General features: G+C 38.5%; 1 protein-coding gene across 1 annotated transcript in view; it reads right to left on the minus strand.

Moving 5' to 3' along the window:
* ANKRD18B (ankyrin repeat domain 18B) overlaps positions 1 to 23,236 on the minus strand; it is a 54,680-nt gene extending 31,444 nt beyond the window's left edge. The window contains 10 exon segments of the mRNA XM_055117319.2: positions 3,980 to 4,050; positions 6,011 to 6,091; positions 7,026 to 7,160; positions 7,735 to 7,788; positions 10,296 to 10,363; positions 13,118 to 13,255; positions 14,065 to 14,171; positions 18,433 to 18,606; positions 18,765 to 18,879; positions 22,908 to 23,236. Of these exon segments, the coding sequence (XP_054973294.1) occupies positions 3,980 to 4,050; positions 6,011 to 6,091; positions 7,026 to 7,160; positions 7,735 to 7,788; positions 10,296 to 10,363; positions 13,118 to 13,255; positions 14,065 to 14,171; positions 18,433 to 18,606; positions 18,765 to 18,879; positions 22,908 to 23,113 (1,149 nt within the window). The 5' untranslated portion in view covers positions 23,114 to 23,236.
* Between the last annotated feature and the right edge of the window lie 2,674 nt (positions 23,237 to 25,910).

Consider the following 25,910-nt stretch of genomic DNA (forward strand, 5'->3'; position numbering starts at 1 on the left):
TGAAATGTGTCTTCTGCCTTTGTCACCTGGATTCTCCATGAAATAGCCAGATTGAGAGGATGTGACCTTGTGGGGCTTCAGAAACAGAAAAGAAGCTTTCCCTTTTCTGCACTAAGATATTCTTTTCCCCACTGCCTTTTCTCCTTATTTTTTCATTTGGTTCCTGGGATATCAAAAAAGTGAAGGTGCTCACTGAAATAGAGGAACCAAAGTTTGCCACAACACAAGGAGCCGAGTGAAACTGCTGAGTTTCTAGTGTGGAATCCTGGAAAATGAGATGTTCCTCAAATTTACATTCAATCACCACAGAAGTTTATAGCTGGAAGATACACAGTATAGCTGTCCACTCTAGCCCCATTATCTACTTGATAATGGAAGTAAAACCAAGAAATATTAAGTAACTCACCCAAAGCTCCTAAGGTGGCATTGCCTAGCATTTCGTGGCACCAAAAGGGAAGATACAATTACATATTGCTGAATTACATCAATTACCAGATAAATACATCAAATTCACCAAATAAATTAAAAGTGTGACTTTGGCAAAACAATTTAATGGCTCAGAGGGTGGTGGGAGGCCTCATCTGCTTTTACTTTGAAAGAAGAAAATCTCTAGATTTTTGTCTATCCTTAGAACATAATGTACAGGACTCAGCCTTCTACTATAGAGTCAAATGCTAAATTTTTGGCTGAGGAGTTACGCTACTTATATGATAAAATCATACATGTCAAAACCTACCATATTTTATTAAACAACATCATGTAAAAGTCTGATTCAACAGAAACATTGGAGAGTGGTGATTTTCTTAAGTATGTGAAAGTATGTGTATTTGTTTCCAAAAACATTTAAAGTGGCCATGATGGAATTATAAGTTTAAACAGTTTGAGTCAAACAGATAAACTTGCATGCATGAAAGCACATTAAACAGACTGGTTTGGCTGGGAATATTTGTTGCAACTCTCAAGGTCAGATACATTTTCATGTCTCTTCTCAGTCACTGCTTTCCTCCCACTGTATTACCATTTTATCATTTAAATAAATGCAATTCATCTTTAAATGAATATAGAAAAAAGAATCTAGACATTATTTCTTTAGCAATTTCCCTTATGCTTATCTGGTTCAGAAGGTCACATGGTATATGGCTAAATAATTTTCCCAGCCCATATGCCACTTGGAAAACTCACAGTGAGACTTAGGTTGATGAATGAACAAAGATTATGAGAATGTTTTCCAGAACCGTCATTTAGACAGCAGCACTAATCTACTTTGACACATAATTACACATTTAGATAACCCCACTGTAACTACACACGTGAGATTTTCTTGAGTAGAAAACCAGAACGGATCAGATAACTTATAATAAGAGAAGCAGCAAGGGAACCTCTTTTATAGTTGAACTTTTTTTCTTCAAAGTCAGGAACTCTACTTGTAACAAGCCTGTCTCATTCTTAAGCCTTTGCATATCTTGCTGTAAGTCTTCCTCTAGATATGCTTTTGATGTTCTGTCACTATGTGGTGGAGAATAACTCACTTTTGCTAATTCAGGTTTCATGCTTTTATAGATATTAGCAGTGGGACTGTCATATGTGGGTCCCTGAAACACACTTGCCAAACACCTTCTAAGCTTTAGAAGAGCTTCTAAGTTCCATATGGCTTGTGGAACAAGCGATGTATTGGTTTTCGGCTTTGTAAGTGTCTGCAATAGCAGAAATACTGTAGCTTTCTATTCGTATCACATGCTTCCATTCTTTGGAGTGAGCAAACCACAAATCAAAAAGACTTTTTGGATCTACAGACTGAGGCCAATGTCTAATGACTAATTTCCAATCTGTGGTATTTTGGGTTATATTTTCTCGTATTTGCATATCAAACTCTTGGTCTTTTTTCATTTCAGCCATAACTACTGGGTTCCTTAATTTTTCAATTTCTGTATCATTACAACAATTCTCTTTCTTCTTCATCTCTGTGAGAAACAGGCTGCATGTCTGGTTTGTTATAATTTTTACAGTCTGATCTATTTTCATTTGAATAAAGCTTAGAAGATGACTGGCAAGTGTGTTGGAGGGACCCAGAGTATAAATGCAATGAGAAGACCTGAGTGAGATGGGCTCCTTCTGTTCAGCCAATGCCTGGAATAGCACAGAGTTAGACACTCCAGGTGCATCTGCTTCCTCACCATCAGGGATAGGATTCATCAGATTACAGGGCACTCCCTTTAAGTTTGTCCCTCTTTAGAGTTACAGTGTAAGAGCTCTTCCTCAGGACAAACAGTAATTCTGGATTTTTCAAAACTTTCACCAATCTTCAGTTGAACTTTTTTGTAATGAATTTTTTTTTTTTGAGATGGACTTTCACTCTTGTTGCCCAGGCTGGAGTGCATTGGCATGATCTTGGCTCAACACAACCTCTGCCTCCCATGTTTAAGCAATTCTCCTGCCTCAGCCTCCCGAGTAGCTGGGATTACAGGCATGCACCACCACACCCAGCTAATTTTGTATTTTTAGTAGAGATGGGGTTTCTCCATGTTGGTCAGGCTGGTCTTGAACTCCTGACCTCACATGATCTGCCTGCCTCAGCCTCCCAAAGTGCTGGGATTACAGGTGTGAGCCACCACGCCCAGAATTGTAATGAATTTTAAAGGAAGTCCTGAATATACAGATATATCCTCTTTATTACAATTCTTACTCAGTTCTGGTTCTTGAGACATTTTTTTGCAGGTGCGAAAGTGGAAAATTAATTTGCTTCTTTTGTTTCTCAGATGTCTTTTCTGACAGGGTGCATGTTTTAAAATTAACTTTATTCTAAATTGTTTCTCAGATGTCTTTTCTGACAGGGTGCATGTTTTAAAATTAACTTTATTCTAAATTAAGTATGAACAAAGAAAAAATAGAAAATAATTAAAACTGAACTTTGAAACTTAATCTATGTTTTACTACTCCTAAATTACTGGATTATAACTAAGAAGTAAAAATAATTTCCCTTAGCTTAATATAGGGGAAAAACGTGAACCAGGAAGCTTAACTCTCACTGTTTGTTTGGAGTAAACTTAATTCATTATCAATTAAATCTGACAGAAATAGGTTCACAGATGATATGTAGTATCTAAAGGCTTTCTCTCTTGAAAATATTTTTACCTCAGCATACCCTAAATAGTGAACCCCTACAGTGAATTCATATTTCTAGGATTAATTAAAGAGTAGGCAAATGCTAAATTATTAGAAGCCAAAATGAATACCAATCAGAAAGAAGAAAATTTTGATTCTACTTCAAATGTTATACTGTAATATGATAGTGTTATCTAGATAGGTTATCTGCTTATATCCAGGTCTAATATATTCTAAGCTCCACTAGTGACAGCGCTTTACAAATTTTAATAGCATTTTCTACTTATGTTAAAACAAGAAAGTTATTGTTTGCACCCTGACACCAAAGTCCCATTCTGGAAAGCATAATTCTCTCAATAGGCAGTTGGATTGCTTTTATGACCCCATCTTCTCCCTGAACATAGACACTGAAGGCAACCAGAAACCAAAAAACAGAAGAAGTCTTTAACCTCAGCACTGGTGACTGGCAACATAAAATTGCAGTTTGAACCACCGGGAATGATGACTCCTTTCACATGAGGTGAACTCAGTGGCCATCACCGTTCAATTGCTCATCATTTCTCTTGCTTAGTAATACAACTCAATTTTTGATGTTACCTTCTTTATCAAGAAGAAGATTATAAAAATAAAAGAGCAAAGAGAGTTCTGGAAATTCCTGGCCTCAATTCCAAGGGTACAGATAGCTATGAGTTACTATAGACTATAAGAATATTTTAAATTTTATAACAGGCTAAAATATTTTAAAATTCCACATGAAATTATGCTCTGTTGGATTCTAAAAGGATAGTCTAAAAGGTCACTTCATTTGGACTATGCTATGTTATTAAAGAAAAACAAATAAACCAATATTAAACCAGAAATTTAAATTGTTATATACCTGTGGCTGTTTATTTTCACTTCTTTCAAGCCTTTCTTGCTTTTCCTCTGAAGCCACTTTTAAGTTGTGTTCTGCTGACAAATCCATATGTTTAGTTAAAATGAATGACTTAAAAACTATAATCTTTATGAAAATTGATACAAAACAACACACACTTTTCTTTTATAAATTGAGAATTTAAATGAAGCTTAATGTTTACTGGAATATTTACATTTTTAAGAAACATTTCTAATTATCTAAAACTTTAACAAACCACTTGGGGAGACGCTAGATATCAGCAGGTTCAAGCCATGCAAAAGTCTCAGGGTCACCCAAAAATTATTCCTCCCAATATAAAAAAAAAACTGCTGGAAACAAACCAAAATTTAAAAATACAGTAAAAACATATAAAGTAACACTTTACTATTCTCTGCTTCATAATAGTATCTTTTTAACAACATGCTAAGCACATTATTTACTAATAATTTGCAAAATTTTTGTTACTGTTATACCTTTATAGTGTACACCCTGTTTTTTACATCTGAAATATTTTCCTCTACAATTCTGACGAATTTATTTTTGTGTTTTAAGACTCAGAATGTAGGCTGGGCACGTAGCTCACACCTGTAATCCCAGCACTTTGGAAGGCCCAGGTGGGATAACTGCTTGAAGCCAGGAGTTTAAGACCAGCCCAGAGACCATAGTGAAACCCTGACTCTACAGAAAATTTGCCAGGCATAGTGGTCTGTGCCTACAGTCCCAGCTACTCAAGAGGTTGAGGCAAGAGGATCCCTTAAGCCCAGGAGTTTCAGTTTGCAGTGAGTCTCGATCATGCCATTGCACTCCACCCTGGATGACAGAGTAAAAACTTGTTTCCAAAAACAGAAAAAAAAAAAAAAAAAAGGAAAAAAGGCTCAAAATTCTATGTGAAGTCCTCCCTGAATCTGGCTATCTTCCTCCACATACACAGGTGTCTCCTTTCTTGGGGCTCCCTTAGTACTTTTTGAATTTTTCTAGTGTCACTTCACCATCTGAGCTGCACATCAGGTCTTTGCATGTCTATCCCCTTTGTTGCTAGGCTGTAGCAATCATCTCTGTGTAGACAGTCTTTAGTTTACTAAATATTTATTGAGTTCCTGCTAAGTGGTAGGCACAGGGGTTTAAAGAATGAGAATAAAAGCTGTCAGGGATGGCTTTTCTAGAGATCATGCCTGAGCTGAGACTTAGACAGTGAGATTCACCAGATTAAAAGAGGCAGAGGGCAGGAAAGATAGCACATGCCAGGCAGCGGCAAGAGAGGGAGAGAAGCCTCCCAGAGCGTGTGTTTTTGTCTACATGAGAAGGATGGTGACAGGGGCATCACCAGCAGCTCAGTAATGCCAGAAAAAGGGGCAGACAGAGAAAGGGCTGCAGATGGAGATTTGGGCAGAAGCCAGTTTCTGAAAGCCTTATATAAACCAACTATTATTGTCATTTCTTAAATTTTTTTAAAAAGCAAAACAAATTAGAAAAGCATAATTCCAAGAAAAAGACCAACATTTTATTTTATTGTATCTTATCTTATTTGACTTGAATTTTCTGAGAGATGGGGTCTCACTCTGCCACCCAGGCTACAGTATAATGTTGCTATCATAGTTAACTGCAGGCTCAAAGTTCTAGGCTGAAGTAATTCTCCTGCTTCAGCCTCCCAGGTAGCTGGAATTACAGGTGCAGAACACCACACTGAGTTACAGTTTTTGCAAAATAGTCACGGGGTCTGGCGATGTTGCCCAGGCTGCTGGACCTCCAAGCCTCAAGGGATGCTTCTATCTCAGCCTCCAACACTGACTCATTACAGGCAGAAGCCACCATCCCCAGCAACACCAATATTTTCAAATGAATAAACTGGAGCTCTATCATTTTATTTTATCATGGATGGGTGAAAACCTTGTAATGGACTGATGTACTCCATGGATTTGTGACAAGGAAACTATGCCATTAACTACGGCTGAAGCTTCCCTTGTCTCCCAGTCTCTTTACATGGTTAAGAGTAGAGATACTCAAGTGTCTTACCTTTTGCACCTTCTTTTCTTTTTTTCAATTTTTTTCTTTTTTTTCTTTTTTTCAAATTTTCAGGCTTCATAGCTGCTGTTTCTGTCAAACACGCAAACTTGTTAGATATTCCTTCTGGAAAACATCATCCCTCTGCCTCCTTACCTGGCAAAGTTTCACTTACTCTGCATGCTTACCCTAAATCCTACCCATTAGAAGCTTGCACTCATCACCACAAATTTAAAAGTGAATGGCATCTAATGAACATACTAAATACATAGTAAATAATAACTATATGCTCCCAGGTGACATCTATCCTCCATCTATCCTCTACATAATGGGTCAGCACACTGCAGACTACAGGCCAAATCCTGCCTACCATATGTTTTTTCTCAATGAAGTTTTATGAGAGTACAGTCATGCCTATTCACTGACATGCTACCTATGACGGCTTTCACACTACAATGGCAGGGTTGAGTAGCTACGACAGAGACCACATGGCCTTCAGCTGCTTAAATCGTTCTTGAAAAAGAGAGAGAGAGACCACATGGCCTAAAATATTTCCTATTTGGCCCTTTACAGAGAAAGCTTGCCAATCCCAGCTTTATACCCTGAACAGAATGCCCTAAATCTCAAATTGAATCTAATGCCTCCCCTGCTTACAATTTTCCAGTGAATTTCTAGAGCAAACACTGCTGGCTCCCTATCCAAGAGCAGTTCCTTGTTGTTTCTTGCTGGAGAATCACAAATCTATGTGGATATTTATTATCCCAATACCCCTCCTCAGCTTCAAAACATAAGTGATTATTCTAAGCTAATCATATAACTACATTTGCTTTCCCAGTGCCTGGTTTAGGAATGACCATGTGGTGTGACACAGCTAATAAAATATTACAGAAAGGGCTGAGCACAGTGGCTCATCTCTGTAATCCCAGCACTTTGGGAGGCCGAGGCAGGCGGATCACGAGGTCAAGAGACTGAGACCATTCTGGCCAACATGGTGAAACCCTGTCTCTACTAAAAATACAAAAATTACCTGGGCATGGTCGCATGTGCCTGTTGTCCCAGCTCCTCGGGAGGCTGAGGCAGGAGAATTGCTTGAACCTGGGAGGTGAAGGCTGCAGTAATCTGAGATCATGCCACTGGACTCCAGACTGGTGATAGAGCGAGACTACATCCCCGAAGGAAAAAAAAATGTACAAAAAGTCCCCTGCATGCTTCTGAATTTTCTCCCAATTTAAAAGACACATGTGAAGAAAAGCAGCCCTTCCAGCCTTTAGATACTGTCTTGTGAGAACATGGTGTTTGGAGCTGTTGCTAAGTAGCCAACCATGAAGGGAGACATGAACAAGACACTGCCAACAGCATAACTGAAAGAGGAACAAGTGGAATCCAATAATATCACTGGACAACCAAAACAAGTCTGGTTCTTACGGTTTTGGCCACTGTTAGGTCTTCCAGTATTTGCAGCCAAAAGCATTCTACCTCGGAAGTTTCCCCTGGCCTACAGGATAAGATCTACTCATTTCTATACTATTAAAAGTCTTTTATTGAACTTGTTTCTAGACACAGGTAAAACAACAACAAAGTCTTTCCTAAGCTTGCCTTCACTGACACGTACTAAGTATAATAAATAATAACTATAAGCTATTTTCACCTCATTACCAAGCACTCCATATATTTTTTTTTGCACTAGTAAATTTGAACTGCTCATAAACTCTACAAAGTTCACTCAGGTGTCCTACCTTTTGAACTTGCTCCTTGTGTTTTAAAACTTTCATTCTTCATGGCTGCTGCTTCTGTCAAACATGCAAGCTTGTTAGATACTCTTTCTGCCAAGCATCATCCCTCTGCCTCCTTACCTGGCAAAGTTCCACTCACTCTGCACGCTTACCCTAAATCCTACCCACATTTTAGAAGACTGCATTCATCGCCACAAACGTAAACGTGCCTGGCACATACTGAATGTGATACATATGTAATAAATAATAACTATAAGCTCCCAGATGACATTGGACACACAGTAAGCACTATTTCAGGTAGTAAATAAAATAAATAACAGTGGTAATAACAATCTCCCAACTGTATTTTTAAATGTATTTTGTAACATTGGAAAAATGCTTAGTCTGTAACAGATACATGATAGTTATTATTTAAGTGGACAAGTATTTGAATGAATTAAAATATTTTTCTTAAAAACTCTGTTGAAAAAACACAAAAATTAAACAGTTATCTATATTCTATTATGAGCACCCTAAAGACAAAAACTATGTCAATTCCATCTTTGTCTCCTGCAATTTGCCAAACCTAACTTATAGAAGTGGTTTGATAATTATGTACTAAATTAACGGTGTCTTTATACAGTTCAGATTGTACAATGCATTAGGTGTTACATTTTTGTTATTGTGAACCATTTTTATAATTTTATTATAATTTTTGGAGCCTAGAGTTTGGCTATTGGAATATTTATTATGATTATCTCTTGCCTAATGGTAACAGAGTATTTTTTTTTTGAGATGGAATCTTGCTCTGTCACCCAGCTGGAGTGCAGTGGTGCATTCCGGTTCACTGCAATCTCCACCTCCTGGGTTCAAGCAATTCTCCTGCCTCAGCCTCCCGAGTAGTTGGGAATACAGGTGCCCACCCCCATGCCTGGCTAATTTTTGTACTTTTAGTAGAGATAGGGTTTCACCATGTTGGTCAGGCTGGTCTCAAACTCCTGACCTCAAGTGATCTGCCTTCCTTGGCCTGCCATGTGCTGGGATTACACATGAGCCACCAGGCCCAGCCTGGTAACAGATTATCTTGTTCCAATAAAATTACTATTATTATGATAATTATCCAGCACATAAAAAAACACAGCTTGTTCTAAGAAGTGAATATATCTCATGAGGTTCCACCTTATGGTGAATAAATTAAAAATAGACCTTGTTTGTATAAGAATATGTAACATAACTTCTGCTTCTTGGAAAGGAATTACTTTTCTGTCTTCTGCATTCAGTAGCTATCTTCAAAAATAATCTCCTATTTGTATGGGTGCACATTAGCTCAGTTTTATGATTCTTATTGCCATTTGTTTATGGTGTCAGAAAGGGATTGTTGAATTCCTAGTTCTAAAGACAGTTACTTTCTTAGTGACACAAATTCCTGTGTAACGCAGTTGACCCTTGAACAACAAGAGTTTGAACTGCAGGGGTCCACTTATATGCAGATTTTTCTTCTGCTTCTGCAACCCAGAGACAGCAAAACCAACCATTTTCTTCCTCCTCAGCCTAATCAACCTGAAGATGATAAAGATGAAGACTTTTGGGAGGATTCGCTTATGTTTATGAATACTAAGTATATTTTTTTCTTTTCTATGATTTTCTTTATAACAGCTTCATTTCTCTAGCGTACTTTATTCTAAAAGCATAGTATATAATAATGCAACACATACAAATACGTGTTCACTGACTGTTCATGTTATCAGTAAAGTTTCCAGTCAATGGTAGGTTATTAGTAGTTACGTTTGGAAGGAGTCAAAGTTATACTCAGATTTTCAACTCCACAGGGATCAGAGTCCCTAACCCCCGCAATATTCAAGAATCAACTGGAATTAATATTTATTTACTAAATGTAAACCATTGACTATAAAAATTAAATAGAGGATCCATTTGCATAACAAGTCCAATTCGTAACAATGTAATTACAGAGGAAATTGCAACATATTAACTTAAACTAATTTCTTATTTGTATTAATACAAAAATATGTAGAATTTCAGGGATCATAAGTAGGTAAATGAATTTTTTCAGACAATACGGTCTGAGATTGAGAATTAGCTACAACTTCTTAAATAACTCTGAATTCTAAACTAAAGAAATTAAATTTAAAAAATTAATTTATATATAAACATATTTTTTTAAACTGCTCTTTTATGATTAAAAATATGTAATCTTACTCTTTTTGTTTTCTTTGGAGATAGAGTCTTGCTCTTCCATCCAGGCTGGAGTGCAGTGGTGCAATCTCAGCTCACTGCAACCTCCACTTCCCGGGTTTAAGTGATTCTCCTGCCTCAGCCTCCCGAGTAGCTGGGATTACAGGCGCCCGCCATGATGCCCAGCTAATTTTTGTATTTTTAGTAGACATGGGGTTTCACCATGTTAGCCAGGCTGGTCTCAAAATCCTGACCTCAGGTGATCCACCTGCCTCGGCCTCCCAAAGTGCTGGGATTACAGGTGTGAGCCACCATGCCTGGCCTGTAATTTTGCTTTTTAAAATCAGTAAGATCACCAAGGGAAATGAGAAATTTACTATCAGAAGTCTTACCTTGATTGTCATTTCGAAGATGATTTTTAAGCATCTTATTTTTATGTTCCAAAATTTGTTGTTGGATGCTATGCATAATAAATGTAATAAAATTAGTATTTTAATAGTGATATGAAAAATATTTACCAAACAGATTAAATTCTTAAAGCATTTCAGACAATGTCAGAGCTAATATCAGAAATCTAATGTCCAATACACTTTAAAATTTTAAGCTCTATAAACTTATTAAGCTTCTAATTAAACAAGAAAAACAGGAAGTACTCATAAACTGAGAAAACCATAGCTCAGTAAATTAATTCTAGTTAGCTTAACAGCCTGGAAACTGTCCTGCATTCACAGTAGGTCCTCGCTCTGTAACCAATAGGTATTTTGTTTTCAGACCAGTTGTTTCTCTTAGCCTCCATGGCTTCTTCTAAAAAATAAAGGTTTTACTACTTGACTTCACTAGGTCATTAGGAGGATGCAATGAGAAAACATGTTTAAATGTTCAGAGAAATAGTAAAGCAATGGAAAAATTTATTCTTGAACTGCATTGCTGAAACCATTTTGGAATCTCAAATAAAACCTGATGAGTGTTTTTCCATAGTTTCTAATATTTGAATGTCACAGTTTTCAGAGAATGTTATTAAGTGCTAATTTTGGTTATTAGTTCTATTCATTGTGGCTTGTAGTTCAGAGCATTTTAGCTAGTTCATAACTTGTAACTAAATTTATATACAAATATATTATTATCTCATTAAAACATATACTCTAATTGTCCCCTGTTACTGAGCTCATCAATCACACCAAGGGCAGAAAACTAATAGGTGTCAAAACCTGGCTGGGACAACTACCATTCCTTCTCTACCTCCTCAAACTCAGAGCCAGCAGGTCTGTGTTAGAGGCTGCATCTTTTTGGTCCTCTCCAACTGGCATACAAGACAAAGCCCTGCTTGTATTGTTTTTCAGTTCCATGAAAGAGATGGAAGTTGATGTTTCCTCATTTCCAAGTCATGTACTAACAACATATTTGCATGTAACATCCCGTGTGCTACTCAGCTCTGTTCTCATTTCACAGATCACCTTACATGAATACTTTTATAATGATTTTCATTATAATATAAGAGATTATATAATATATAATTATATAATATATAGATTATATAATCTATAATAATTATATAATATTTATAATAATATAAATATTAAATATAAAATATAAAATATAAATAAAATATAAAATAATATAAATATAAAAATAATATAATTACATATAATATACAATAATTATATAATATATAGATTATATAATCTATATGTAATATAATCTCATATAAATATAAGAGATTTTCATTATTATGGAAACACATTATTTGAGGGGCCAACTCCAAGTTGGTCCCCATTACTCTATTGAAGGATAATGTACACAGGTCAGAAAAAAGCCTCAAGGTACAGATGTGATAACAAAAGGCAAAGAGACCTCTGTTCTCTTCCTGCAACATTATTTGAACATCCCTAACTGTTGAGTACAATCCCAACTAATAGTTGCTAGAGAAAAAATGGACACTGGTCTCAAAGGATAACATACCATGAAGGTATAGGCTAAGCCTAGCCAAAAGGTGGGTTACAAATAAGATTTTTAGTGTTGGGGGAAGGTCAACTTACTCACTATGTGTGTGGGTAGAGCCAGGAGGCCTCGCTGCCAGAGCAGGGTGCTGGGAACAATGGCTGAGCCTATGTACATGAACTAAAAAACACTGTAGCTGTGGGCCAGGTGTGGTGGCTCATGCCTGTAATCACAGCACTTTAGGAGGCCGAGGCAGGTGGATCACAAGGTCAGGAGATCGAGACCATCCTGGCTAACATGGTGAAACCCCGTCTCCACTAAAAATACAAAAAAAATTAGCCAGGGATGGTGGCGGGTGCCTGTAGTCCCAGTTACTCAGGAGGCTGAGGCAGGAGAATAGCGTGAACCCAGGAGGGGGAGCTTGCAGTGAGCCGAGATTGTGCCACTGCACTCCAGCCTGGGCGACTGAGCAAGACTCCATCTCGAAAAAACAAAACAAAACAAAACACTGTAGCTGTGGACTCTGTGTATGAGTCACCATGACGAGTGAGGGATCTGAATCAGTAAGGGCATCCTGGTGGCAAAAGTCAATCATTACCAGATTGCAGGACCAGTTACAATGGCAGCAATACAGCAAGTGAATCAATGGAAACAACAGAATGACTAGAATGGCCTTTTCCCCTCTTCTTCTGACTTGTAAAGCAAGATTGTCTTCCTTGGGCTTAGGGAACCCCTTAGCTTTTTGAAAAATTCAAAGGAGGAAGGCATAGGAGGTAGCCCCAGGGGATAATACAAGATTTTCTGCTAAGTGGACATTTTGAGACCCAATAACTAATTAGAAAAGTCAGGCCAGGCATGGTGGCTAGCAGTTTGCGAGGCCAAGGCAGGAGAATCACTTGAACTTAGGAACATGAGCAACAGAGTGAGACCTTGTCTCAAAAAAAAAAAAAAAAAAAAAGGAAGAAAGAAAGAAAAAGTAAAAGATGTGACATTATTTCTATCTCATATATAAGAGTTATACTTGGAATAAAATGAACAACACTGACATTCCTATGGATAAAGGTCTTTAAAAGTCCGGAAAGAATCTTGCACTCATTGCTACTTCTAACTAGTCTAGCTTTCTGTGTGATTTCTGGCTAAAAAGTGGACTAACTTGTTGCCATTCCAAACTACCTCAACCAAACTATGAACTGTCACCTAATGTATAAGATGCAATAGTTATAATTATTTAAAACATTAATTTAGTATTAACCGGTCTTTTAATATAAGCACATACCTTCTCAAATCACAACAAAAAGCATAATCCTCGGCAGTTTGGCCAAACATGTCTTGAGAAGAGATATGTATATTTTGTTGAAGCAGGAGGGTGACGATACTTGACAAGTTATGCTGTACTGCAAGTATGAGGGCTGTTCTAAAATAATAAAGAAATAACAGCACTCAAGAACTTTGATAAAGATATTTAATTAGCAAATTGGATACACTTTAACAATTTCACATCTTGCCTGTCAGGATAGACATAATAACCATTTACATGTACTAGCTTATGTGTGTAAGCATCTTGGGTGCTCAAGTGTTCATCTTGTTAAATTACCACCAAGGCTAAAAGGCAGGGACAACAAGCAAGCTTCGTGTCCCATTGGGATATGATGTAATACGAACTGCTAATTTATAGTCCTTTGATGGCCAAGAAACTGTGCTGAGGTCACTTATCTAAAGTGGGCAAAGATTTAGGTGAAGATTTTCCCATTGCTTTCCCATTGCTTTGAATTATATTGTAATTCAAAGTCAGCTAGGGATCAAATAAGTAAGAGCTATCTGCAGGCTGAAAACAACAGCATCAACAACAACAGCAACAACTATAATAATAATAATAATAATAATGATAATGGTAATAGTAGTAGTTGTAAACTGAAAGTTAAAGTCTACACTTCATAAAATTAATAAAATACAAAACCCCTTTAGCTAATATAAGATTACAGGACAAAAACATCAAATTACAAATAACAGTCTATAAAAGAAGATGAATCCTACTATATACTGTTTTTTATGTTGCTTAGTCCAAATAACTTCTTTTCTACCTGATTATTCATGTTATTTTTTACTATATGCCAATAATTATAAGTTTAATCTTATTAACATTTCTGACTTGAGTGACTGTTACCACTCTAGAACACTCAGGTTTTTAGGAAAAAAGAAAACAAAAAACAAAAACTATTGCACCTTTTGAAATTGTCAACGGCATGTATATTTGCCTGGTTCTTCAATAAAAATTCCACCATATGCTGTCTCCTGGAATTTATAGCAAACAAAAGTGGAGTGTTTCCCTCCTGTAAGAAAGCAAAAACAATTTATAATTCACAAAATTACATATTTCTCCACTGAACTAAAAATCTACTATAAGATGCTATGAACTTAAACATGCAATATAGAGAGAAAGTAAATGCAAAGCAGTCCCGTCCCTTTCACTCTGTGCTTTCCCACACACTGCCTTGAAACACCCCTCCTCTGCCTCCCCATGTTAACTTCGGTCATCTCCAAAACTCACTTTATTTACCAGTCCCAAAAATCCTTGCTTCTATCTCAGCATTTAGCACAGTCCATTGTAATTATTTCATTGTTTCCCACTGAAACCAAGAGATTCTCGAGGGCAAGGGCTGTATCTTTTTTCTCTATAACCCTAAAACCTAAGACATAGTAGCGAATGCTTTAAGTTTTTAAAATAAATTAATGATCTAAATTATTACCTCTAGAGGAGTGTTTCTTAAACTATATTTCAAAGAGTAGTTGTTTTACCGAAAGAACTGTACCCCAACAAAAAGATTCCATGATCATCTGCATTTGAGAAGTATTACAAAACTATATTACATGGCCAACAATCTAGAAATCCCTTGAACTTTGCCTAATCTCAGTTTGACAACACTTTTTGTGGCAAACATTAACATTTTAGGAACTAGAGTTTCAGGGATACAGTTGCCAGAGCTTCCCAATACAAGTGGAGGTTTCCTCTGGGTGGCACAAACTTGCTTGATTTATGTCTATCAATGGTCTCAGGATGCCAATGTCAGGCACTCCTGATCCAAAGGGGCCACTAAGGAAATGAGCTCTGAATTAAGAGAGATTGGCTTCAAATGCACTTATTTTCCTTATTATTAAATACTCCATGGGATTTCTCCTAATGCAAGAGGATAGATTTTTATCTTAACTATTAGAAAGCTCAGTATATTCTGTGTAAGAGAGACCAGTGAAAATTTTTTGAAAATAAATATTAAAAAGCAAAGCTCAGTAAGAAATTCTATTCTCAATTATAATGATAATCCTGGGACATTAATGCAACTTTACTTTTTAAATCCATTTGTATTGATTTCCATTTAAATTGCTATTTAACATTATTTTTTTACTTTAGGCAAAATATAAATCAGAAATAAAAATACAATGGCTTATCAAAAAAAGTTCTAATACTGATGTATAGGGCTTGTTTCTAGCATAATAAGAGCCAATAAGTCACTTGCACTTTTTTTCTTTTTTTTTGGAAATGGGGTCTCACACTGTCACCCAGGCTGGAGTGCAGTGGCATGATCTCCGCTCACTGCAAGCTCCACCTCCCGAGTTCATGCCATTCTCCTGCCTCAGCCTCCCAAGTAGCTGGAACTACAGGCACCTGCCACCACACCTGGCTAATTTTTTGTATTTTTAGTAGAGTTAGGGTTTCACCGTGTTAGCCAGGATGGTCTCCATCTCCTGACCTCGTGATCTGCCCTCCTCGGCCTCCCAAAGTGCTGAGATTACAAGCATGAGCCATCACACCCGGCCGTCACTTGCATTTTTAAGGGACATTGCTGAGAAGAAAGATATAATGTCTGCAATACTCATAATCTATCCACTGCTGAGCAGGAATAACCTAAAAGGGCTTCTAGGCATTCTTATGAGCAGATGACTATTTGTGGTATAGATATAAAAAAAGAGTTAAAAAAACTTCTGAATTCTAAAATTCAACTCTATAATTGAGGGATTTATATAAACTATAGACTATATATTATGAACCAATATATGCTGTCTTGAAAACCTTGAAATCTTTATGAAAATATACTATAAAAAAGGAGTTGTAAACTCAAATACTTGTAAGGATGAAGGAGGTTACCTAAGTAAGTGAAGTACTCAGGTGGGCACAGTAGCAAACTGGAGAATATGTGCCTCCTACACAGGGCAACCTCTGCGCAGCAGACCAAGCAGTGATGTGGTTCTGGGGACACCAGATTTGTTTCTTAAGCCTGAGGTCCAGACTTCTGCATGAGTCCACTAAAGTTTACATGTTGACTCAATTCAAAGAGGCAAAGAACAAATCTATACGCCACATTTAGGCTATAGCTCTTGTGTTTTTATATTTGCTGTGAATGTGTTGCTAAATGATTGTGTATAAACCAAGTATTTGCATGTGGAACTTTTTCTCTGTCTAGTATCATATGTTTAATGAAAAACTCAGGCCCTGATATATACATAATAAAAATTGCTGTTAACACTCATAATACCCACCTCAAGAATTTTCCCAACATTTATTAATTTGCAATCTATGTGTATATAATTTTCCCAGATTGTTAACCAAATAGACAATTAGTTCATAGGAATGCTGAAACTAAATTATTAAAAGAATTCCTATTGCATTCTCACTGACTTCAAGGATTTCAGTGTTTAAAACTGACATCCTGATAATGCCAAAGCTCTATAAACTTAATAGACATACTGAGATAGTCCCTCATACAACTGCAACTGAAAAAAAAAGGTTCAAGATTTGCTACTGATCTAACTGAGAAAATCTCACTTGTAATGAACATTTGTTGATACATAATCACTTGAATGGTGACAAAGGAACATGAAATTGTGAAAGGGTCAGCCTCTACTTATTGAAAGATTACCCACGAGTAAATTGCCAAAGACTTTCTGAATGGCAGTGAATGATTCATGGTGGGAAGCAAAAAGTGTTATTCTGTAAGCTGAGCGATATTGCCAATGATATTTCCTTTCACTTCCCAGTCACAAACGTAGAGAAAGACAGATAAGTCAGTTTAATGTTATTGGAAAAGAGAAATTTGAAGAAAGTAGCACCTATCAAATGCCAACTCTTTTAGAGATTTCTTATGTCTTTGAGATACGGGAATTTATATCCTGCACTTATCTATTCTGTGCTTCTTAATCAGGAGTGTATTCGAACACTGAGGTTTTTTTTTTTTTTTTTTTTTTTTGCTCTTGTTGTGGTAAGAGACAAGAGTCTTACTATGTATTTTTAGTAGAGACGGGGTTTCACCGTGTTAGCCAGGATGGTCTCCATCTCCTGACCTCGTTATCTGCCCGCCTCAGGCTGGACTCAAACTCCTAGGCTCAAGCAATCCTCCCACCTCAGCCTCCTGAGTAGCTGGGACTACAGGAACATGCCACTGTGCATGGCTTCAAGAAAATATTTTTAACCATACATGTTCAGAACTTATTAGATCTATTACATCAAAATCCTCAGGGGAAAGCCTACACTTGTAGACTTTTAACAAAATTTCCCCAGGTCATTGTAATGCACAATCCTAGCTGAGAAATACTGCAGCAGACAATCACTTCAGTTTCATCTCTCACCCACATGGCCAATATCCTTTATCAGCTTGGGATGTGGCCAGAGAGAAAAGTATGAGATAGAGTTATGTATTAAAACTCCAATTAATTTTCCTGGGTGTGGGTATAACAGGGACAAGTAAACTCAAAATCCCAGTTGATTTTGCTATTTATAAGCTGCTTATCTCCCACATTCCCACCAAGATATTCCAGATTTGAAAGGAGAGTTTAGACTCTTATCTAAGTGGCTGTTTTTGCCAGGATGGGTAATAAGTCAGTTACTAATTTGTTCCACCCTTTGCTGAAGTGTTTCTCACTTCATCACCGTATATTCACTGCCAATCTGGTTTCCTCAGAGTCCTCTAAAAATTAATCTTTAGGCAAGTTTCAGTCACTCTTTTTACCAAACCAAAAATGATTACCCCAAAGCTGAAGAGCGCTTTGTCTCAATACATAAACTGGAAAAACAACAAACTAAAAAACAAAACCTATTCTTGGCATTTTCCCTCGTTACCTAATTTCCAAGTGACCTGCGTGTTTTTGATTGCTCTCCTTTTCCCTTCCTATTTTTCCCTCTTAAACCTTGCCCATGAAAGATACATCCATTTTGTTAGAAAACCATCAGCAGCAAGACTTCTATTTATTGTAAGTTGCTTTAGTTTTGGGTTTTAAGATAAAGCCTATTTCCAGGGCAATTTTTTTCCTGTGATGTTTTTACACTAATTAGAAAAAAAATACACCTGGGGTAGGAAACAAATACTTGAAAAGAAGTTTTACCTTAACAAATTCACAAATACTTCCCATAAGTGCACTAAAATAGCTGTGCCCTCTAATGCTTCTTTAAAAGTATCAAAATTTAAAGTAAAATTTTAGACAATTAAGTTATTTCAAAACATTTTCATTCAGGAATACTTGAGTTCCAAATATGAAAAATTGACTCTTACCTATGTCAATATTAAAACAAACATTTTGAAAAGAAAGTTGATTGATCTGTACCTTGTTTAGTGCTTCAATATTTGCATGGTGGGAAAGCAGTTTTTCTGCCAGTGAAGTCCCCTCATTATACACGGCATAATGGAGAGCAGTGTTGCCGTAGATATCCTTAATGTTTGGATTGGCGCCATGTTTCAGGAGAATAATGGCACAAGCCTCTTCCTGGCAGTGTACAGCCTATTAGTGTTAGATAAAAAACTAGACTATAAATTCTAAGAATTCAAAATACATATTCCACAGGTTTCACCAACTAGCTATATTTAAATGAGACAAATTCATTTTAATTCTATGTATTTAAATCAAATCCATTTCATGCTGAGTTGGCTACTATATACCTTCATTAAAGGTGTCCTGTTCAGTCTATCACAGATGTTGATCTGGCATCTTCTGTCCAGCAAGAGAGTGACCACTTGCACACGGCCATGGACACAGGCCAAATGTAGAACAGTCCTAGGAGAGCGAGAGGGGTTTTCAGGAAATGTAGTGCAATATCTCAAAACCTACAATGGTTCATGTAATTGTAAACATTGAATGACATGTTATTCCTCTGCCTTCAAAACAAATAATTTTCTTTTGAAGAAAGTACAATATTTATTAGCTCTTACTGCTCCCTACCTTAATGAAACAGCAGCCTATTTGGATAGAATGAGCTTGGTGTTTGGATTCAGCTTAACTAGGGCTTGAGTTCTACTTTGAACTCGGTCACCTACCAGCTATTGCTTAGCCTTTCTGTGCCTGAATTTCCTCATTAATAAAGATGACAACAGCAGCTAGCTCACAGGACACCACTGTGATGCTTAAATGAAAATCTTCATAAAGCATTTAGAACTGTTTCCAGAACAAGCAACAACTCAATAACTGTTAGACTTTTGTTTGTTGAGACAGGGTCTTGCTCTCTTGCCCAGGCTGGAGTGCAATGGTGTATTTATGCCTCACTGCAGCCTGGCACTTGTAGGCTCAAGCAAACCTCCTGCCCCAGCCTCCTGAATAGCTGGGACCACAGGAGTGCACCAGCATGATCAGCTAATTTTTAATTTTTTTTTGTAGAGTAGGAATGTCACCTTGTTGCCCAGGCTGGTCTCAAACTCCTAGCATCATGGGAACTTCCCACCTCAGCCTTCCAAAGTTCTAGAATGACAAGTGTGAGCCATGCACCCAGCCAGATGTGATAATTATATTACTACTATTTAACAAAAACATTTTAATTAAGTAAAATGATACAATTATTGCTATTTTGCAGGATGATTTAAAGATTAGGTCACATTTTAGCATATCTCATATTGGAGCGGTATTTACAATTCATAATTTTTTATAACTATAATTGGTAGCATTTAAAAATCATCTCATTAATGTAGAAAATAGTAGGATATCACACAATCCATGAGGCCTTACATTAAGTAGAATACTGTATACACAGCAGGTCTAGGGCAGTTCTAGGCATCTAATTGACACTTAAATACATTTTAATTCCTAAAAGTACCATGGGGAAAGAGCACTGAAATAACAACATATTTTTTAAACAAATTACTTCTTACTTTGATTTTTAAAAACGTGCAGCTGGCCGGGCGCGGTGGCTCACGCCTGTAATCCCAGCACTTTGGGAGGCCAAGGCGGGTGGATCTCTAGGTCAGGAGTTCAAGACCAGCCTGGCCAACATGGTGAAACTCTGTCTCTACTAAAACTACAAAAATTAGCTGGGCGCGGTGGCAGGCACCTGTAATCCCAGCTACTCGGGAGGCTGAGGCAGGATAATCGCTTGAACCTCGGCAGCAGAGGTTGCAGTGAGCTGAGATCACACCACTGCACTCCAGCCTAGGCGACAGAATGAGACTCTGTCGCAAAAAGAAAACAAACAAACAAACAAACAAAGAGACGTGAAGCTAAAGGAAACTCATGATTGAGATGAATAGGTATGGCTCATTTTAGTCAACACTTAGATTTACAGAATATATGCAAATCAGACTTTCCAATGATTAATATTAGTATTTAAGACTGACAAATTTTCAAAAGGGCAGTTAAAGGTTATCTCTTATTGTTTTCTACCTTCAGAAATGCTTTTGCTTGAAAGGTGGGAGAAAAAGCTTCAATGAGATTAAGTCCTACTATTCCCATTTTAAATCTCTCATCGTGCTCAGGCAGAACAGGTAAACATAAAGTTTTTAAGTATGGAAGCATCCTGAGAGATAGTGCAAAATATCTGCTACATAACATATTCAGGTTATGTTTGATGAATAAATGGATTGATAGAATACAGTTGGGGAGCTCAAAATTTTTAAATACAACTTCTATAAACCAATATTTTTGTGATAGTAATAATATTTGCTATTTGTTATTTTGATAAGACAACTATAATGAAATGATTAATCTATCAGTTTGCCTATATGTAATGAATCTATACATAAGAAAAACATATATACATAATAAAGTATATACATAAAATCTGCAAGCACAGATAAAAAGATTCCCTTTTTACTTCTGAAGAAGCTAAAAGTTCAAACAAGATAACAACCCTCACAATAACGATAAAAAATAGTGAGAAATTATTTTTATCTGTACAAGATTCACATTTCTCTCTTCCCAAAATTTATTCCATTAATAATAAATTTTTACTAGAAATTTTATAAGTGCTCACTTCAGAAATCAAAGGTAAGAAAAAGGAACAAAAAACTTTAAAATACAAATGCTCAGAAGTTACAAATTTTATCCTATTTTGTACATAGTTTTGCCTAACACCAGACCATAGTATGTTTGTGTGTATGTGCAAGCAAACTGATTTGTTTTTCCTCACTGGCTGTAACAAAATGCATCTTCACACATCAACATACTTCTCTACCTATTGCCACCTTCAATGGCTACATACCCATTCTATGGGTTCTTGTTAACATAAATGCTGGGGAAAAAAAGTGCATGTATCTGTATTTTCTGAAGGTATTTTAATACAATGGAGTTGATGGGTAAAGGGCATATACATTTTTAAAATGTGGTAATTATCTCCAAATTATCCACTTGAAAAGTCATCAGCAACTTACACTTCAAGCAGCAGTGTAAGTGCCACTGCTCTTTATTCTCACAAACACTGTGGATAGAAAACAGTCTCATTCCTCTTTTAACTTAAATTCTCTTATGAGAAACACTAAGGATTTTTTCCTATGTACATAAGTAACTTGTGGATCTGCAAAAAGTACTTTGCTCACTGTTAGAGTTCTTTTCTTGTGGATTTGATTGGAAAGAATTCCCTGTAAAATAAAGATGTGCTTTTTATCTGTATATATGTATAACTGATATACATAACATTATGTTACTAATAGATACAATTTGTTATACATATAATCAGTAATATATATATTATATTTAATAAAGAATAAATTCCCTGTAGGATGAAGATACACTTTTCATCTGAATATATATTTTTATATATTAGTAAAAATATATATAGTAAATATTTTTCAAGTGTGTTATCTTTTGTTAATTTTTTTCTGATACACAGGGGATTTTAATTTTAGTTTGCTAAATCAACCTTCAGAATGCCTGCTTGTGAGGTCATTCTTAGGAAGGCCACTGTTAACGTAAAATGTACCTGTATAAATAAGTCTTTGTGTTTTCTTCTGGTACTTTTCTAATTTTGCATATGTAAAAATTTCAGTCTGTATTCCATCAGGAACTCATTTTTGTGACATAAAATTTCATTAGTTTTCTTCACACAGCAGGCATTTTATTAATAACTCGTCCTTTCCTACTCATCTGAAATGTTACCATTATCAATCCCTATGTATATATCTTACATATATTTCAGTGTTTTTGGATTTCCTATTCTGTTCCATTTATTTATATGTGTTTTTAGCTGTTAGTAAATAATTAATTGTGGGAATTAATAGCACGTTTTGATATCTAGAGGAGCAAGTCGTTTTTCACTCCATTATAAATACTTTAAAATGTCATCACAATGGTAAGACAGACAGCAAGTGTCATGCAAAAATGATAAAACCTTGATATTTTCATTCGGTTTATGTAAAACTGATAAACATATTAAGAGCTCACATTTTGAGAAAACTGAGTCTTCTCATTCAAGGAACCCACCTCCCACTTCCAAGCGTCCCGCTAAGAAGCCCCAGTAAAGAACCTATCTACCTAGGTGGATTCGGATGTAAAACCGACACAGGGTTTTATCTGAGAACTCTTCGCCTACTGAAAATGGCTCATGGTATTTTTGACATGGGAATGAGTTCTCATTAGGCACCTCCCTATCATGTATATGGCTCCATGTTTTAAACGTGGATATGCTTAACTTTGTGAGTTAAATCACTCCAATTATCCACCAAGCGCTGCAGGCGGGAAATTCCCAGCGATGGAAAGCAGCTGAGGCTCCATTTGGCTCCGCGGCTCCCAGGGTCCCGGCGAACTCCGACGACCCCGCCTCAGGCGGTGCGGGGAAACCGGGCCTGGGGGCCCCCTCCCACCGCGGGCTGAGCCCCCGCTACCTGTCTTTTCTGTCGCGGGCGTCCAAGTCCCGGAACCTGCGCGTCAGGCAGTGCTCCACCTCTGCGGCGTCGCCCTTGATGGCCGCCCTGTGGATCTTCCGCAGTTCCCAGTCCCGAATGTGGTACCCCCGACCCGCATACTCTTGGTCCATGGAGCTCAGGAGCGCCTGGCCCAGGCGTCTCCCAAAACTGAGGAGCTTCCTCATGGTGGCGACTTCTCAGATGCCCACCACCCGCCCCTGAGACGCTGCGGCTCCTCGTGGCCTTTCCACCCCCACCCAGCTCCAAATTCGAGATCCCCCTCCCCACCCAGCGATCCACCCCTAAATCCAAGATGCACCCCCAAACCCGCGATCCACCCCCAAACCCGCGATGTAGCTCAGAATCCGCGATCCAGCCCGGTCCACCACAGCCTTCAGCAGCGACACTCGTAGCCTCCGACCTCTCGACAGAGTGAGCCCAGTAAAGCGGTTAGGCGCGCGCCTACAGCTCAGCGCCAGCCCGGACTCCGGAAGGCGCCCTCGAGCTCGCGTGGCCCGCAGAGGGTGACTGCAGCTCGGGCTCAGGCGCCGCTGGCTTGCGGGTTCTCCTGGGCTGGCGCGGGACGTTCCGGAATCGCAGGCGCGCATCCCTTCCCGCCTGGCCGTGACTCCCGCCCCTCTTCTCCGAAGAGAGATCGGGGCCGCTCCAGGGGCCGTCCGCGGGGATGGGGCTGAGGGTCGGTTCCTGCCCCGGTGCAGCCGCCGCCGGGCAGACCGCCTGGCTTGGCCGCAGCCACGGCGACATCTAGCCACGGTTCTGCGAGGCTGGGCGCGCCAGCCAGCTTGGGAGTTGCCCGGCGCCTGTAGCTGGGCGCCCAGGTGGTGGAGCATGGCCTGGGCGGCCTCTGGATCGCGGGTGCCCCTGGCCTGAGAGCCCGCCAGACCCTGCCCCCTCCCGGCTCCTCCTCTGCCAGAGCTCGAGACCTCTAGCCAGGGGCCCTCTGCAGCCACCGGCGATGGGGCTGAGGGCCGGTTCCCGCCCCCGTGCAGCTGCTGCAGGGCAGACCGCCTGGCTCGGCCGCAGCCACAGGGACATCTGGCCCTGCTTCCGAGATGTGGGGAGTGCGGGCGGGCTCAGGAGTTGCCTGGAGGCTGCTGCCTGCACACAGAAGGCGGCTGCAGCTTGGGTGGCCCAGGCGGGCTGGAGGTGCATGGCCTGGTCGGCCTCGGGATCGCCAGCGCGCCCAGCCTGAGGGCCCCCAGGCCGTGCCTCCCGCCCACTCCTCCACCTGAGGGAGATCGGGGCCGCTGGCATGGGTACTCGGCAGTCACCCCCTGTGGGGTTGAGCGGCGGGTTCTCAGTTCTCGCTCGTGTGCAGCCGCCGCCGCCGGGCAGAATGCCTGGCTTGGCCGCAGCCACTGGGACACCTGGTCCTGGTTCTGCGATGCTGGGAGTGCGAGCGGGCTCGGGGGTTGACAGGCAGCTGCTGCCTGCACACAGAGGGCGACTGCAGCTGGGGCGCCCAGGCAGCGGAGCATGGTCTGGGTGGCCTCTGGAATGCGTGCGCGCCAGGCCTGAGGGCCCCCCTGGTGGTGCCACCTGCCCTGGTCTTCCTCTGCCCGAGCCTGGAGCAGCTGAAATGGCCACTCTGCAGTCACAGGGGATAGAGTTAAGTTTTCTTATCCCACGCATGCACACGAAAAGGTAACTATTCTGTGAGATAATTAACATGTTCATTGACTTCATTTTGGTAATCATTTCAGAATGTGCATATAAACGCATCACATGTACAATTTTTATTTCTCTATTACACCTCAGTAAAGCTGAAATAATTAACAGGATTGAAAGGATAAACCCACAGTTCTATAGTCACAGTTGGACACTTCAATACCTCATTTTAATTAATGGATAGAAAAACCAGACAGAAGCTTCATGAGAAATACAAGACTTAAACAACAGTAGAAGCCACTGAGAGCTAATACACATATACAGAACAGTCCATCCCAACAACAGCAGAATATACATTCTTTTCAAGTTATGTGGAACTTTCTCTAGGATAGGCCATATCTTCATCCACAAAATATGTCCTAATCATTTTTAAAAGTTTGAAATCCTACAAAATATAATTTACAACCACAATGGAAGAAACAACAGATAAATAAGTGAAGACTGGAAAATTCACAAAAATGTGGAAATTAAACAATACAGTCTTCAACTACCAGTGAGTGAAAAAATAAATTACAAGCAAAATTATAAAATATCTTGAGACAAATTAAAATAAAAACAAAACATACCAAAACTTATTGAATGCAGTGAAAGTAGAGTTCAAAGGAAAATGTATGGATATAAACAACTACATTTTAAGAAAAAATCTCAAATCAATATCCGCACTCTATACCTAAAGGCAGTGGAAGAAAACAAAAAAAGACTAAATCCAAAGCTAGCAGAAGGAAAGAAATAATAAAGAGCATAATTAGAGCATAAATCAATAAAATAGAAGGTTGGAGAGCAGTAGAATACATAAACATAGATTCTTTGAAAGATCAAGCTTTTCACTATATTGACTGAGCAAAAGATGGAAGACTAATTATTAAAATAATAAATGAAAGCAGAGCCATTACTACCAACTTTACAGAAATACAAAAGGATTACAGGAGTATACTGTGAACAACTGTCCAACAACAAATTAGGTGCCCTGGATGAAATGGACAAATCGCTAGAAAGACATAAACTACCAAAGTGGCTCCAGAAGAAAGAGAAAATCTGAATAGACCTATAACCTAGGAGACTGAATTAGTAATCAAAAGCGATTACTTGTTATTCATTAATAAAATGCAAGACAAAACCAAAATGAGATGCCACTTTGCATCCACTAGTAAGGCTTTCATAACAACGACACAGAAAATAAATGTTGCTAAGGAGGTAGAGAAATTGGAGCCCTCGTGAACTGGCTGCTAGGAATAGAAAATGATGCACTTGCTGTGGAAAACAATTTGGTGGTTCCTCACAGAATCACACGGA

This window comes from Pan paniscus, chromosome 11, assembly GCF_029289425.2.
Source record: "Pan paniscus chromosome 11, NHGRI_mPanPan1-v2.0_pri, whole genome shotgun sequence".
Taxonomy (NCBI): domain Eukaryota; kingdom Metazoa; phylum Chordata; class Mammalia; order Primates; family Hominidae; genus Pan; species Pan paniscus.